The following is a 13,692-nucleotide window of genomic DNA, read 5'->3' as shown; positions in this document are numbered from 1 at the left end:
GGTAGTAAGGGGCTTTTAGGGTTCAATAGGAGGGTAATGTTAAAGGGTAGTAAGGGGCTTTTAGGGTTCAAAGAAGGGTAACATTAAAAGGTAGTAAGTGGCTTTTAGGGTTCAAAGAAGGGTAGCGTTAAAGGGTAGTAAGGGGCTTTTAGGGTTCAATAGGAGGGTAATGTTAAAGGGTAGTAAGGGGCTTTTAGGGTTCAAAGAAGGGTAACGTTAAAGGGTAGTAAGGGGCTTTTAGGGTTCAATAGGAGGGTAATGTTAAAGGGTAGTAAGGGGCTTTTAGGGTTCAAAGAAGGGTAGCGTTAAAGGGTAGTAAGGGGCTTTTAGGGTTCAATAGGAGGGTAATGTTAAAGGGTAGTAAGGGGCTTTTAGGGTTCAAAGAAGGGTAACATTAAAAGGTAGTAAGTGACTTTTAGGGTTCAAAGAAGGGTAGCGTTAAAGGGTAGTAAGGGGCTTTTAGGGTTCAATAGGAGGGTAATGTTAAAGGGTAGTAAGGGGCTTTTAGGGTTCAAAGAAGGGTAACGTTAAAGGGTAGTAAGGGGCTTTTAGGGATCAAGGAAGGGTTGTGTTAAGGGCTAGTAAGGGCTTTTTAGAGTTCAGAGAAGGGTAGCATTATTAGGCAGTTCAGGGTCATAAGAGTCCAGGGATGGGATGTGTTAAGGGGTTATTAGGGTACCATTAGATACATTACATATCAATCTAATAAAAACAAAAATGTTATTAAATGGACAATAGCAACTCATCTTAAATGTAGTGAGCATTTTATAAATTGACTTCACTACATACAACCATTGATAGCTGTCTACCTCTGTTTCATTTAGAATTCAGCAATAAATAGCGTAACGGGGTAGTAAATGGTTTCTAGGGTTAAGGAAGGGTAGTTGTTAAAAGTCTGTAAGGCTTTTTAGGGTTCTGGCAAGGGAAGCAATATAGGGCTGTTTAACATACAAACATTAATAACTGTTCACCCCGTTTCTTTGGAAAGGAGAACAGGGGGAAGCAATACATTCGCTGTAAGGCCAGGATATGTGACGCGCTTCATTATGGTACTAAAGTAGTTAATGAACGATGCAACTAAACATCTTATTGTACACATTTTTAAGCTATTTTCCAATTCGAAGAAATATTTTTTGTTTCAGAAGTTTTTGGGATAAAGCTGGATTAAAACATACAAATATTAAACTGGGTTGTGGGGACATGTGGTTCCTATTAGGTCAAATGTCAAAAATGCAAAATGTGAGGAACAAATTGTGAGAAAAACTAAAAATGAGAGATTAAAGATCTGGGAATAAACGTTAAAAAATTAAATGATTAGTGTTAAGAGTATCAGCGGAAAGGGTTCAGGATAGAGTTAGGGAAAAAAATCAGAATATGAGGAGGGGCAGAATTAGTGGAGGGCTCACTTTTTCACTTTTTCAAATTTTGGAATTATAGAAAGCAAATGATCAAATTTAAAACGGTTAGATTTACAATTTAATGCAGAACATATTCGAGATGCTTAAACGTGTAGACCATTTTTTACAACTTTTTCTCACTTTTCTAATTCCCCATTTATAGTCGCCATTTTTGCACCAAATTTTCTCACTTAAAGTTTTCTCACTTTTTCTCAATTTCAACCAGTACTCTTTGCCAGAAGCAAAGCTGTCTTGAGTCTTGCAAAGATGGGAGTTCGGAAGAGGGCAAAGATTTGTACAATTTTCATTTACAATCTGACCAGCCCCTGCACCATGTACTTATCTACTTTTATTAACCAAACTTGGCTCTCTTTCTTCAATTTCTCTCTTCTTTCTTCTCAGGTACGCCCCGGAGTCACTGGCGGACAGCATTTTCTCCCGAGAATCAGATGTGTGGAGCTTCGGGGTGGTCTTATTTGAGCTGTTCACCTATGCAGAGAAAAGCAAAAACCCACCAACGGTAAGAGGATAAGACAAGAGATTTGCACATTTTAAAATTCATGCACAGAACTGTGTACAAATCGCACCCCTTCCCTGGCAAGCAACATTTATTTTACCAAGTGATTCTGCAAACCTTTTTAGAGTCAATTTCTCCCTTTGCAATTTACCTTTTGCATTATTTTCATCCCTTTAAAAATAATCATAAACTAAGGGAAGTTCTCAAAGTTAAAAAGTAATACAAGGATATCCCATCAACTTTGCACGTGTGCACAGACTCACAGGGAGAGCACAGTCTATGAATGATGACGCGGTACATCTAAAAACCCAGGCACGCGTCATGAAACGGATTTATATTTACAGTGGTTATTGTTGCCTATTGTAAGTGATAAGGGTTTGGGTACAGAGTCTGTTTTTCTCCTTAATGATTGTTTGCTTTAAGACAACCCTGCAGGGCTATGGAGAGCTAGAGGCGTCCTTCTCAGACATTTCCCTTTAATCGCCAAAACTTGGGGGCGCTGAACAGTTCCAGGAGGGGCCAGGAAGAAGTGAAGCCGGTTTGCTTTATTTTTAAGCTGAAGTGACATTAAATCCTAAGCTACTTTCAGTAGTTTAGGATTTAATGTCACTTTTGAGGAAAGAAACCCTTACTGCATGCATTGTGCTGGAGAGAGACAGGCATTCTATGGTTCCTTTATTTGTGCCTGTGAGGTGGATTTGCAGGAGTTGCAATATTGCCAGGCTTTTGACATTCTTCATGAACTCCAGGGAGTTTGAAGACATGCACAACAACATTTTGTTTGTTTGTACCTCTCTACAGGGGGTGTTGATCAAGTGGGAATCCTTGTGATTTGTCTTTGCTGAGTCCTAGCAAGGAGATGACACTGTTCAGTGAATCAGGCAACCTGAAGCAGGAAGCCTTGGCATATACCAGCTGGCTGCCTGTGGGCTCTGACATCCCTGCCAGCAGTCAGTGCCAGCCTTGTGCTCCCAGTAGGATTCTTTGCAGACACAGCTTTAGGCGAGATCAAGCATCACCCTGGCACCCACTCCGGTGCTCGCCGGAGACGTCTCCAGCACAACCTCCTGTGCAAGGGGCAGGCCAGAAGGATTGAGTGCATGCCCTCCACACTGCGGCTGTAGGAGCATGCTGGTCCAGGCATCTGATGCCCGGGAGTGCTCGAGGGGCTGCAGCTTTCCGTCCCGGGGTGCCTGCAGGCCTTTGCTCCTGTGCACGTCTCCTGCAGGATCTGTTCATTGAAGCCATACTCAGCCTTATACAGCGCACTCCTGAATGCCCACTCCTGGCCCAGCTAAGCGGTCCTTATAGAGCGCATTTACATCTCTGATAGTGATGTCATATCGCCCTGTCTACTGGCACGAGCATAGTTTATGGTAAGGACGCCTCTTCGGAGTATATGTCAGTCGTCCACTACAACCTTCTATTGTTTTAGACTATGAATTATCATCTGAAGTCAATGAGATCCATAAGAAGGGGGTCCTGAGACTCAGACCTCTGTGAAGTTCTGTTCATTGAAGGTTTAAAGTCTAAACACCAGGGGAAGTGTCTACTGAAGTCTGGCAACACCATTGTGTGATGGTGCTGCTACAAAAGAGATCGTGAGACGTGTTATTGATAAATATATTTCACTAGTGATGTTTTGCAGGTGGCATGTCTCGTGGAAATGATTGAAACCAATAAAGTGTTGGTCCAGATCTTAAGTGCTACTTTTTAGCACATGTGGACAGTGACGAAGTGCACACGCTTCTCCTAGTGCAGGTAGTTTCACGAATGCATGTGTTGATTGTTAACTTGCCCCGAAACACTGTTTTCATTCGCCCTGATCCATGCAATAGTTTTCATTCTCTTTTCTATGTACCTCTCTGTCATTCTCCCCCTTCATTCCCTTTCATCCTTGTGTATTTTCTGCGTCTTCCCTCTTCCATGTCCAATTCCCTCTGCACATCTGTACGTGTGATGGTTTTCCACATACCTGCACAGGCAAAGAAAGGTGTGGCATTTGATTGCAAGTCCACCCAGGAGCTTGCAAATGCAGTCTCCTTTATTCATATGGCAAACAGACCTTACATTGTGGGCATCACATTTCCACCATGAACACCATTGACCTAAACACTGCGATCCTATGGGAATTCGTTTTAATTTGTGTGAAACACACCCCGTCAGATGGTTTCGGGTAAATGTGGCTGGTCACAGCTAACTATGGAGTCTCCACAGCCATGATAAATCTGATATTGTGTTGAAACAAATCGCCCGGGCATTGGATATGTCTAGTATGAACAGCGTGTGGTGCCAAATGGGCCCGACTACCTGTGGCAACATCTTTCCCTGCAGAACTGCTGCTTAGCTTGCAGCAGCTCTGAGACCTGGGAGAGCTTTTCCTTTGAGACAAAGGCCCGGGTAGCTATCGGTGCATGTGGAAAAGGATGTACAACTGGAAGACTGTGGGAGATGAATAAATAAATAATAAATGATCCATACTTGTGAATCGCTAACATATCACCCCTTGAGGTTTCAAGCCACTGGGGGCCATTGGGGAGATTATGTGAGCTATTGCCCAGAGACACATAGCCCTGAAGTTAACTGGCGCCGGGGATTGAAACGTGAGTCCCATGCTCCGGAGTCAGCCGCTCTGGCTGCTGCACCACACCTCTTCCGATGTTCTTCTTATTAGCATTCTCGCACTCATGCTCCCTTTTTACCCGGTGCAAACCACCCCAAGGTGAGCAGAGCGGGTTTGTTCCCAGCAGGTAAGGGGGAAGTGCCGGAATCACAGCTACTAGTGCTGTCTAAGCACCCGCACTGCGGGCACTAGCAGGCACATCCTGTGCCTCACTGAAATACTCCATGTTTCCCGTCTCTAACTATCCATAAGAATTCCCCTTTCACAGTGACGGCTTCTCCGCTAAGGTGGAGTAGCGTCCCCCCTGCTCAAAAGGAAAAATAAAATGATAATAACATATTGTTCTTATCACTTTATTTTTCCTATTGCAGTCAGTGGTTTTGTGGGGCTGGCCAGAGCAGGGGAGGAGTGGTGTACATCCCTAAGTGCGCATGAACTGTTTGGCGTGCCCTCTTCAGCCAGCCAAACAGTTCATGCGCATTTTGCATGTACACCACCAGGGTGCATTACACAGCCTGGTGAGGCGCATGCACAGGCTCCCTGTCCCCGTCTGAGCGCCGACCAATCACAGCGCTGCATTGCAGTGTTGCGATTGGCTCAGGGGCGCCTGTGTGCCCAGGTTCTTCCTGCTGCCAACCGCGACTGCAGGAAGAAGGAAGATGAAGAGGATGGAGGAGAGGCGGCGGCGGCCGTTAGAGCAGCCGCTGCTGCCTTTCTATGAATTCATGGAGAGTCTTCATGGAGAGAGCTGGAAAGGAAGGTGACTGCTCTGCTTGGGTCATCATTTGCTGTCTCGTGAATCCAGCATATTTTCTTTTGCAGGGGTTTTGCAGGCCTCATTTTGCGCTCTTGCGCTCTGCTTGATCTATGAAATAACAGAAGTGCTTTGACCGGCAGAAACACGTGCACACATGCACGTCAGAACGAGTGCGAGGCACAGCATCGCACTGAAACTGCAGCTTACTTCATTACATAATCATTCCATTGACCCCACCCATACCAATGCAGCATAAGGTGCCCCCAAAACAAACTAAGACAAAGCAACACACTCGGCCAGAAACAGGAAGCACAGGCAATTTGAAAGTACAAGGTTATTTTATCCCAAAATGCACGTGAAATGAGGAGGTCTGCTGTGGCCACCACGAACTGTCGAAGGAGCTTCATGTCTGGCAAGAATGTCATCAAACGGGCTCATTCCGCGGCACTCAAGAGCTACGCATACCTCAGGGTACTGGGGGGCTTATTACAAGCCACTGGTTCTACTTCTGCGTCATTTTTAACATGGGAAAAGTGATGTACGGGTGGCACAAGGGGCTCGTATGTTTGCATGGTGCATACGACTGCTGGGAATCTTGCTCTAATGTTATCTGAGCAGCACGTATGCCGATTCTGCAGTGGTTTCTCTGCCTATGCTGAAGCCAGCTGTAGAACCTTCCAGAAAGAGAGGCACATTCAAGTAAGTGGCAAGTAGCTGCTCCAGGCTCCGAACCAATAATTTCCAGAGTCACTAGTACACACTGTCCATCTGTTTGCAATTGCCCTTCACTGTGCTGAGGCTCAAGGGTTGATGGAAACCGCCCACAGCACACACGAGCATATAATGTGCAAACACATGCCTGTGATTTCTAAAAGGGTCCAGTTGTTCCATATGAAGACCACACCTTATGCACGGATGGTTTGATAACAAATCAGACCTTCTTATGCTCAGTTCCATTCTTGTAATGCTCATCCAAGAGAGACGGACTCCCTTTAGGAGTTATGGGTTATCGGCTTGTGCCCTTGCATCTCTGCACACACCGGCCATACATAATAAATAATGGTGTATCGCTGTGCTTCCTGTAGCACTCTCCACCAGGGAAGCAATTCACCTGTCTGCTGCCAGTATCTCTCTTCGTAAGTAAATATCGTTGTATATCACAATATTACACTACACACCGCTCCATAACACACATACCACTCAACTCAACACCACTCTACTCCACGCCACTCAATAACACTACACTCTACTCAACTTTAGAACACTTCACTCCATGCCCATTTATACCAATACGTTTTAGCCATACTGAATAGCAACCCCACTAGTGTTCAACATGGCTAAAATACATTGGCATAGCCATAGGCGAGACCTTTTGGCTATGCCAATGCTTGTTTCAAATGCATTGAGGATGTATTTCACACTAAAATACAGTTGGGTTTGCATTTCACGTTAATATTCATAATTTCTTATAATTTTCTCACAATTTCCTGTATTTAAGTGATAGCAATTTACTTGAATTTCGCACACCCCTCATGAAACACTTCTGTGTATTCAGCGACGCCCTAAAGCCCAACAAACTCCAAGTGTGAGGCCGCACTTTGTTTACTGTTAACACAAAACCAGGGTTTCCAGTTGGGCAACATTCTTTAACAGCTGCCGACATATTATGAAGAAACATTTTCCCAAACCTCCCTTTTATAAATCCCTGTAATCTATTACTTCGCTCCCATTGGATCAGTGGGTTTGGACCAAGAACACAACTCCCAGAATGCACTGGATTATTTAATACTTTGGTAGCGGTGGGCCCTGTTTGAGGGGGTGGGGGATAGGGGGTTGGATGTGCTGCATGGAGGGTGACAATCTCTCCTCTTTTCCATCCCCAGGTGTTCCTGCACATGATGGGCCCTGAGAAGCAGTTGCAGCTGGTCAACAACTTGTTGGAATTATTGAGGGATGGGCAAAGGCTTCCTGCACCCCCAGGCTGTCCTTCGGAGGTACCCCCACACTCTGCCTAACTTTCTATCTAGGGCACCTTCTCACTGGTCTGGGATTACAGGCAGGGTGTTTGCTGCAGTAGGGAGGCTCACTCTTATTGTGTGAAAAATAACTACATTTCCCGGAATGTAAACTGCTCTTTGTTAGAAAACCAAGTCAGAAATGCAACTATTAAGTAGGAGTGTTCAAAGCTTCGCCTCTGCCAAAATGTGTGACTTTTTTAGGACTTTGCAAGCTTTGCTAAGTTCATAAGGGTTGCAAAATGTTAATTGTGAAGAAAAAATTAGCAAAGGTAAGATTTGGTGAACAATTATAGCTGAATATGACTTTCTATGTATGAACATTCTTCTGCAAGCACTTTTAAGCAACAGATTTCGCCCACAGACTTAGGGGTCGATTATGATGGCGCTGAATCTGCATCCTCCGGGCCGGTGGAAGCCAACGCCGGCCCGGAGGATGCGGATTCACCGCCGCGGTCCTTGAAAACACCCACCGCCAGATTATGATGGCGATGGGATCAGCGGCGGACGGCAGGTCCGTCCGCTGCTGATCCGCGGGTGTGGACCACAATATGGTGGCGGTGTCTGCAAGACACCGCCAGCCATTTATGATGGGTGCGGGGACATCAAAAAAATCGACTCTTCCCACACAGGCCCTCTGTGACAACCTTGCGCTGTTTTTTAACGAAAAAATAGCTGCCATTATTCGTAACCTGAGCACCTCCCCCACATTGGTTGGCCCCCCTTGCTCTGGGGAAGGTACTATAGACATCGGAGTTGAGAATCCAGGGTGGCAGCTTGCGGATTGTCTGCTGGAGCTCCCCCCTATCACTGAGGCAGACTTTGATAGACTGGCTCGCGGTATTTCATCTGGATCTCCTCTGGACCCCATCCCCCACAAAATCTGTAAGGCCTCCGGAGAGGAACTCTTTCCCACTCTCCGCAGGATCTGCAACCAATCTCTGGGTAGCGGCTCAGTTCCTGCTTCTTGGAAGCAGGCTCTTGTTTCACCATTGCTAAAAAAACCCTCCCTAAATCCTGAGTGTCTGCAGAATTACAGACCCATCTCCCTGCTTCCATTCCCTGCAAAAATTGCTGAGCGTTGGGTGAGCTCATGTCTCTCCAAACATTTGGAGCGGTACCATTTCTTGGACGAAATACAATTTGGTTTTCGCCCAGCCCATGGTACTGAAACAGCCCTACTCACCGCCATGGAGGACCTTCGAATGCGTGCAGACAGGGGCCAAGCAGTAGCTTTGATTCTGCTGGACCTGTCTGCCGCATTCGATACGGTTAATCATGGGACTCTGCTGGAGAGACTGAGAGAGGCCGGGGTGGGTGGCACTGCTCTGCACTGGTTTTGCTCCTTCCTCCGGGATAGGAAGCACGCTGTGTCCCTTCCTCCGTTTCAATCGGCTTTCTCCCCGGTGTCTCACGGGGTGCCTCAAGGCTCATCCATTAGCCCGATTTTATTTAACGTATATCTCAAACCACTGATCACGTTAATAAAGTCACATAGGCTAGAGGCGATCAATTACGCTGACGACACTCAACTCATCCTCTCTTGGGAGGGTGAGGAATCGATCCCTTTGGAATCCTTTCATGACTGTCTTCGAGACACAGCTGACTGGCTACACAACTCACTTCAGTTTAACACCTCCAAAACCGAGGTTCTGTTCTGTGCTGGTAGTCGGATCCCTCGCCGTTTCCCGGTGGATTTTTGGCCCCCTGAATTCTCGGAAAAACGCCAACCGGTCATCACTGTCCGTAATCTGGGTGTTATGATGGACAATAAACTCAGCATGGAGGCCCAGGTTGCGAAAACAGTATCCACCTGCTCGGCCCTTATTCGCTCTCTAAGTAAGATCCTGCCACTACTTCCCTTACAGGCCCGGGCTTTAATAGTCAGGTGTACTATTCTTAGTCGCCTCGACTATTGCAATGCGTTGCTACTCGAGTCTCCAGCTATGCTGTTAGACAGACTCCAAAGAGTACAATCTGCCGCTGCTAAATTAGCCCTTGGTTGGCCTAGGAGATCATCTGCCACAGCGGCGATGGCCGAACTACATTGGCTCCCATTGAAACAGCGAGTGGCCTTCAAAGCCCTTTGTCTGATTTTCAAAGCCCTGCAGGGACTCGGGCCCCGCTCTCTACAAGCCTTGTTCAACTGGTACACCCCAACTAGAGCCCTTCGCTCTACAATGGCATGCCTTGTAAAAGTACCGATATTCAAAAAAGTTAGGACCGGAGGTAGATCCTTTAGAGTTGCGGCTGCTAAACTTTGGAACAGCCTGCCCCTAGACATCCGTCAAACGAAAGAACTCCTCCCTTTCAGGAAACGGGTCAAAACCTGGCTTTTCCCTAAATGTTAACTTCCTGGCCACTTCTCTTCTGCACCCGTGTTTTCCCCCCCTCTGGAGATACTCAGCGCCAGGATGCCTGCAAGGCGACAGCCGCGCTATACAAATGTTTTAAATAAAATAAATAATAAACATGCTTTTCCGCGGCGGATATTCCACCGTGGTAAAGCATGTGGACCTTTGCTTCTGGGGGCTCCTTGCGGGGCCCCAGGATGTTGGGGGGTGCACATGGGGGGTACCTATGGTACCCCCCTGCATGTGCATGCACAGAGCATGCATTTTTAACTTTGCGGCGGGTGCTGCTTTAAGCAGCACCCGCTGCAAAGTTAACTATACAGGATGTGACCGCCAGGGTGGCGCTCACATCCTAATTCCTATGGAGGGAACACCGCTGCCCCTGCGGACGGTTCCTCCACCTCGGGGGTGGCAGACGGACACAAGTCCGCCTGCCATCCTAATCGACGTCTAAGTTGGTTGTTTTTTTGTTCTGGCTTGTCCGTGCAGCTACCTGTAACACCTATTGTTAATAATGCTTAACAAATAGACATGGGCTGGATTTTGGCTCCTCCCAGGGGAAATGCTCTTCCTCGTTGTTTGCTATTGGCTGTTTGAATGTACACTTTCACCTCCTATGGAGTTCATGCAATGACCGAGGCGCTATTTTGCCTCTCAAATTACTCTTAATCAACCCTCATTACATTTTTCATGTCTTATAACCATTGAGTACAAAAGGCAATGATTTTTTTGTTTTTTTTCCACACCAGAAGACTTTAAAAAAAATGTATTAGCCAGGACTCAAAATGCAAGTCAAACCTATTGGTTTTGCCAGTGGTTGTTTGAAAGACGGAGTGAATTGTAATGCAGACCACTCCCTGTGCCACCAACTGTCTCCCTTAATTGTTCTCCTCCCCTCTGAATCCCTGTAACCTGGATTTCCTACCCCCAAAGGATGGCCGTTTCACATGTTGTCTCTGCAGGGATGACAATGCAAATGGAAGTGTCTTTTGAAATCCTGCCCCTGGCCCTTCAGCTGTCTGACTCCACTCCACTAACTAGGTACATTCATGGCCAACTGCCCCAGGTGAGGTCTTAGCAGATATCTCAATTTTGAAAGTCCACACAAGGAACGTTTGAGGGGATTTGAACCATAATCTTCAGTGCACAAATCTGTTTACATCAGTGGCGCCACTGAAAATGTTCCACGCTAGTGAGATTGTGCATTGAGAATTGAGAATCACACCCAGTGCGTGAGACTACTCTGATGCGTAGGCCTCACTCCTGGAAGTGAGACTGTGCATGCAGGTAGGCGCACCCCTGTTTATTGAGAATAAACATGAGACTCACACCCCTGTTTAAGGCTGTGGTCCAAGATGTAGAACTCACCCATCACAGGGTAATATTTGTTGCCCATAAGTAATCTCTTGTCCAGTGAGCGAGACTTTCCTTAAAGGTATTCGATTTGGACCCATTGAGGAAGACTGTCCATCAAAGCATGAAACTGGCATGCGAAGGAGAGACTGTCCACCAATGATGCGCATCACACCCAGTGAAAAGGACACTGTGCTCCCGGGTGTGAGGCTCACTCCAAATGAGTGAGACTGTGGAACCAGGAATTACTTTTGTACCCAATGACTCAGACTATGCTTGAAGGTGTGAGACTCCCTCTCAATGAGTGAGTCTCTGCTACAAGAAGTGGCTGAGACTAAGCACAAAGTGTGAAACTCACACCCAATGAGTGAGACTATGCTTGAAGGTGTGAGACTCCCTCTCAATGAGTAAGGCTCTGCTACAAGAAATGGCTGAGACTAAGCACAAGGTGTGAAACTCACACCCAATGAGTGAGACTATGCTTGAAGGTGTGAGACTCCCTCTCAATGAGTGAGGCTCTGCTACAAGAAGTGGCTGAGACTAAGCACAAGGTGTGAAACTCACACCCAATGAGTGAGACTATGCTTGAAGGTGTGAGACTCCCTCTCAATGAGTAAGGCTCTGCTACAAGAAATGGCTGAGACTAAGCACAAGGTGTGAAGCTCACACCCAATGAGTGAGACTATGCTTGAAGGTGTGAGACTCCCTCTCAATGAGTGAGACTCTGCTATAAGAAATGGCTGAGACTAAGCACAAGGTGTGAAACTCACACCCAATGAGTGAGACTATGCTTGAAGGTGTGAGACTCCCTCTCAATGAGTGAGGCTCTGCTACAAGAAATGGCTGAGAGTAAGCACAAGGTGTGAAACTCACACCCAATGAGTGAGACTATGCTTGAAGGTGTGAGACTCCCTCTCAATGAGTGAGGCTCTGCTACAAGAAGTGGCTGAGACTAAGCACAAGGTGTGAAGCTCACACCCAATGAGTGAGACTATGCTTGAAGGTGTGAGACTCCCTCTCAATGAGTGAGACTCTGCTACAAGAAATGGCTGAGACTAAGCACAAGGTGTGAAACTCACACCCAATGAGTGAGACTATGCTTGAAGGTGTGAGACTCCCTCTCAATGAGTGAGGCTCTGCTACAAGAAATGGCTGAGAGTAAGCACAAGGTGTGAAACTCACACCCAATGAGTGAGACTATGCTTGAAGGTGTGAGACTCCCTCTCAATGAGTGAGGCTCTGCTACAAGAAATGGCTGAGAGTAAGCACAAGGTGTGAAACTCACACCCAATGAGTGAGACTATGCTTGAAGGTGTGAGACTCCCTCTCAATGAGTGAGGCTCTGCTACAAGAAGTGGCTGAGACTAAGCACAAGGTGTGAAACTCACACCCAATGAGTGAGACTATGCTTGAAGGTGTGAGACTCCCTCTCAATGAGTGAGGCTCTGCTACAAGAAATGGCTGAGACTAAGCACAAGGTGTGAAGCTCACACCCAATGAGTGAGACTATGCTTGAAGGTGTGAGACTCCCTCTCAATGAGTGAGGCTCTGCTACAAGAAATGGCTGAGACTAAGCACAAGGTGTGAAACTCACACCCAATGAGTGAGACTATGCTTGAAGGTGTGAGACTCCCTCTCAATGAGTAAGGCTCTGCTACAAGAAATGGCTGAGACTAAGCACAAGGTGTGAAACTCACACCCAATGAGTGAGACTATGCTTGAAGGTGTGAGACTCCTTCTCAATGAGTGAGGCTCTGCTACAAGAAGTGGCTGAGACTAAGCACAAGGTGTGAAACTCACACCCAATGAGTGATGCTTGATTGCTTACCCTCGATTACCCTGTCGCTCTTCCAGAATGCTCCCTGTCCTGTTCTAGATTTGTTTCTATTAACTCATCTTTATTCATTCAAAGCTCTTTTACATGGCCTACTCCTGAGGAGCTACTCTCCACACGTCCTCTTCTCTCAGCTGCCCTCGGTTCAGTGAGAGGGGAACCAGTGCTTCCTGTCTCCTCCCAGGAAGTTCCCGGCACCTCACTTCTGTCTGGGCCAGCTAGACTGCTGACCTACTTATATAACAATGTCCATTCCTAGAGGACATGTGACTCCCCTCTGGTGGTTCCTCGTGTGCTCACCTGCCCATCCAGCTCTGTTCCCAGAGCTATCCTGTGGCTGATGAGCTTCTGAATCTGGCAGACTCTTCCTCCCAGGAGCTGCAGAAACAAGCACAGCTGCACTAGGAATATGAAGATGTGTGTGGTACTTACGTGCCTCGACAACCAGGCGTTAGAACATGGCAGAGCCCTCTGTGTCGCTTTACTGCACCGCACTCGCCCTCGAGATTTGAGAGCTCCGAGTCAGAGAAGGTGGGAAAAGGACGTACAGGAGCCTCATCAGCTCATTAGGAAGCTTAAGAAGCAGTGGAATTCAGATCATTTCCTTTGCAGAAATCAGGTGTAATGCCCTACAAATTACACAAATCTACATGTTATCATGTCATACGCTGGCTCCTTCATTTTGCACCATTTTTAAGAGCAAAATGCATCCTCCTTTTTTTGGTTTTCTTTTGTCTTTATTTGCAAGGAGGCATGCTGCACTGAAAATATGCACACCCACAATCATGTGCGACACAAACCACCACCTTCTTTCGGGTTTGTTTGTGCACTTCCTGGGCTCC

The 13,692-nt window shown here is 46.6% G+C and overlaps 1 protein-coding gene across 1 annotated transcript in view; it reads left to right on the top strand.

Annotated features, from left to right (window-relative positions):
* The window catches only part of JAK3 (Janus kinase 3), a 321,936-nt gene that overhangs the window by 306,179 nt on the left and 2,065 nt on the right, over positions 1–13,692 (top strand). The window contains exons 22-23 of the mRNA XM_086946801.1: positions 1,800–1,917; positions 7,178–7,288. Of these exons, the coding sequence (XP_086802927.1) occupies positions 1,800–1,917; positions 7,178–7,288 (229 nt within the window). The remainder of the gene's footprint in view (positions 1–1,799; positions 1,918–7,177; positions 7,289–13,692) is intronic.

The sequence above is a fragment of the Lissotriton vulgaris genome, chromosome 12 (genome assembly GCF_964263255.1).
Source record: "Lissotriton vulgaris chromosome 12, aLisVul1.2, whole genome shotgun sequence".
In the NCBI taxonomy this organism is placed as follows: Eukaryota; Metazoa; Chordata; class Amphibia; order Caudata; family Salamandridae; genus Lissotriton; species Lissotriton vulgaris.
Note: the sequence above shows the minus strand (reverse complement) of the source record. Positions and strands in the feature narration are given on the sequence as shown.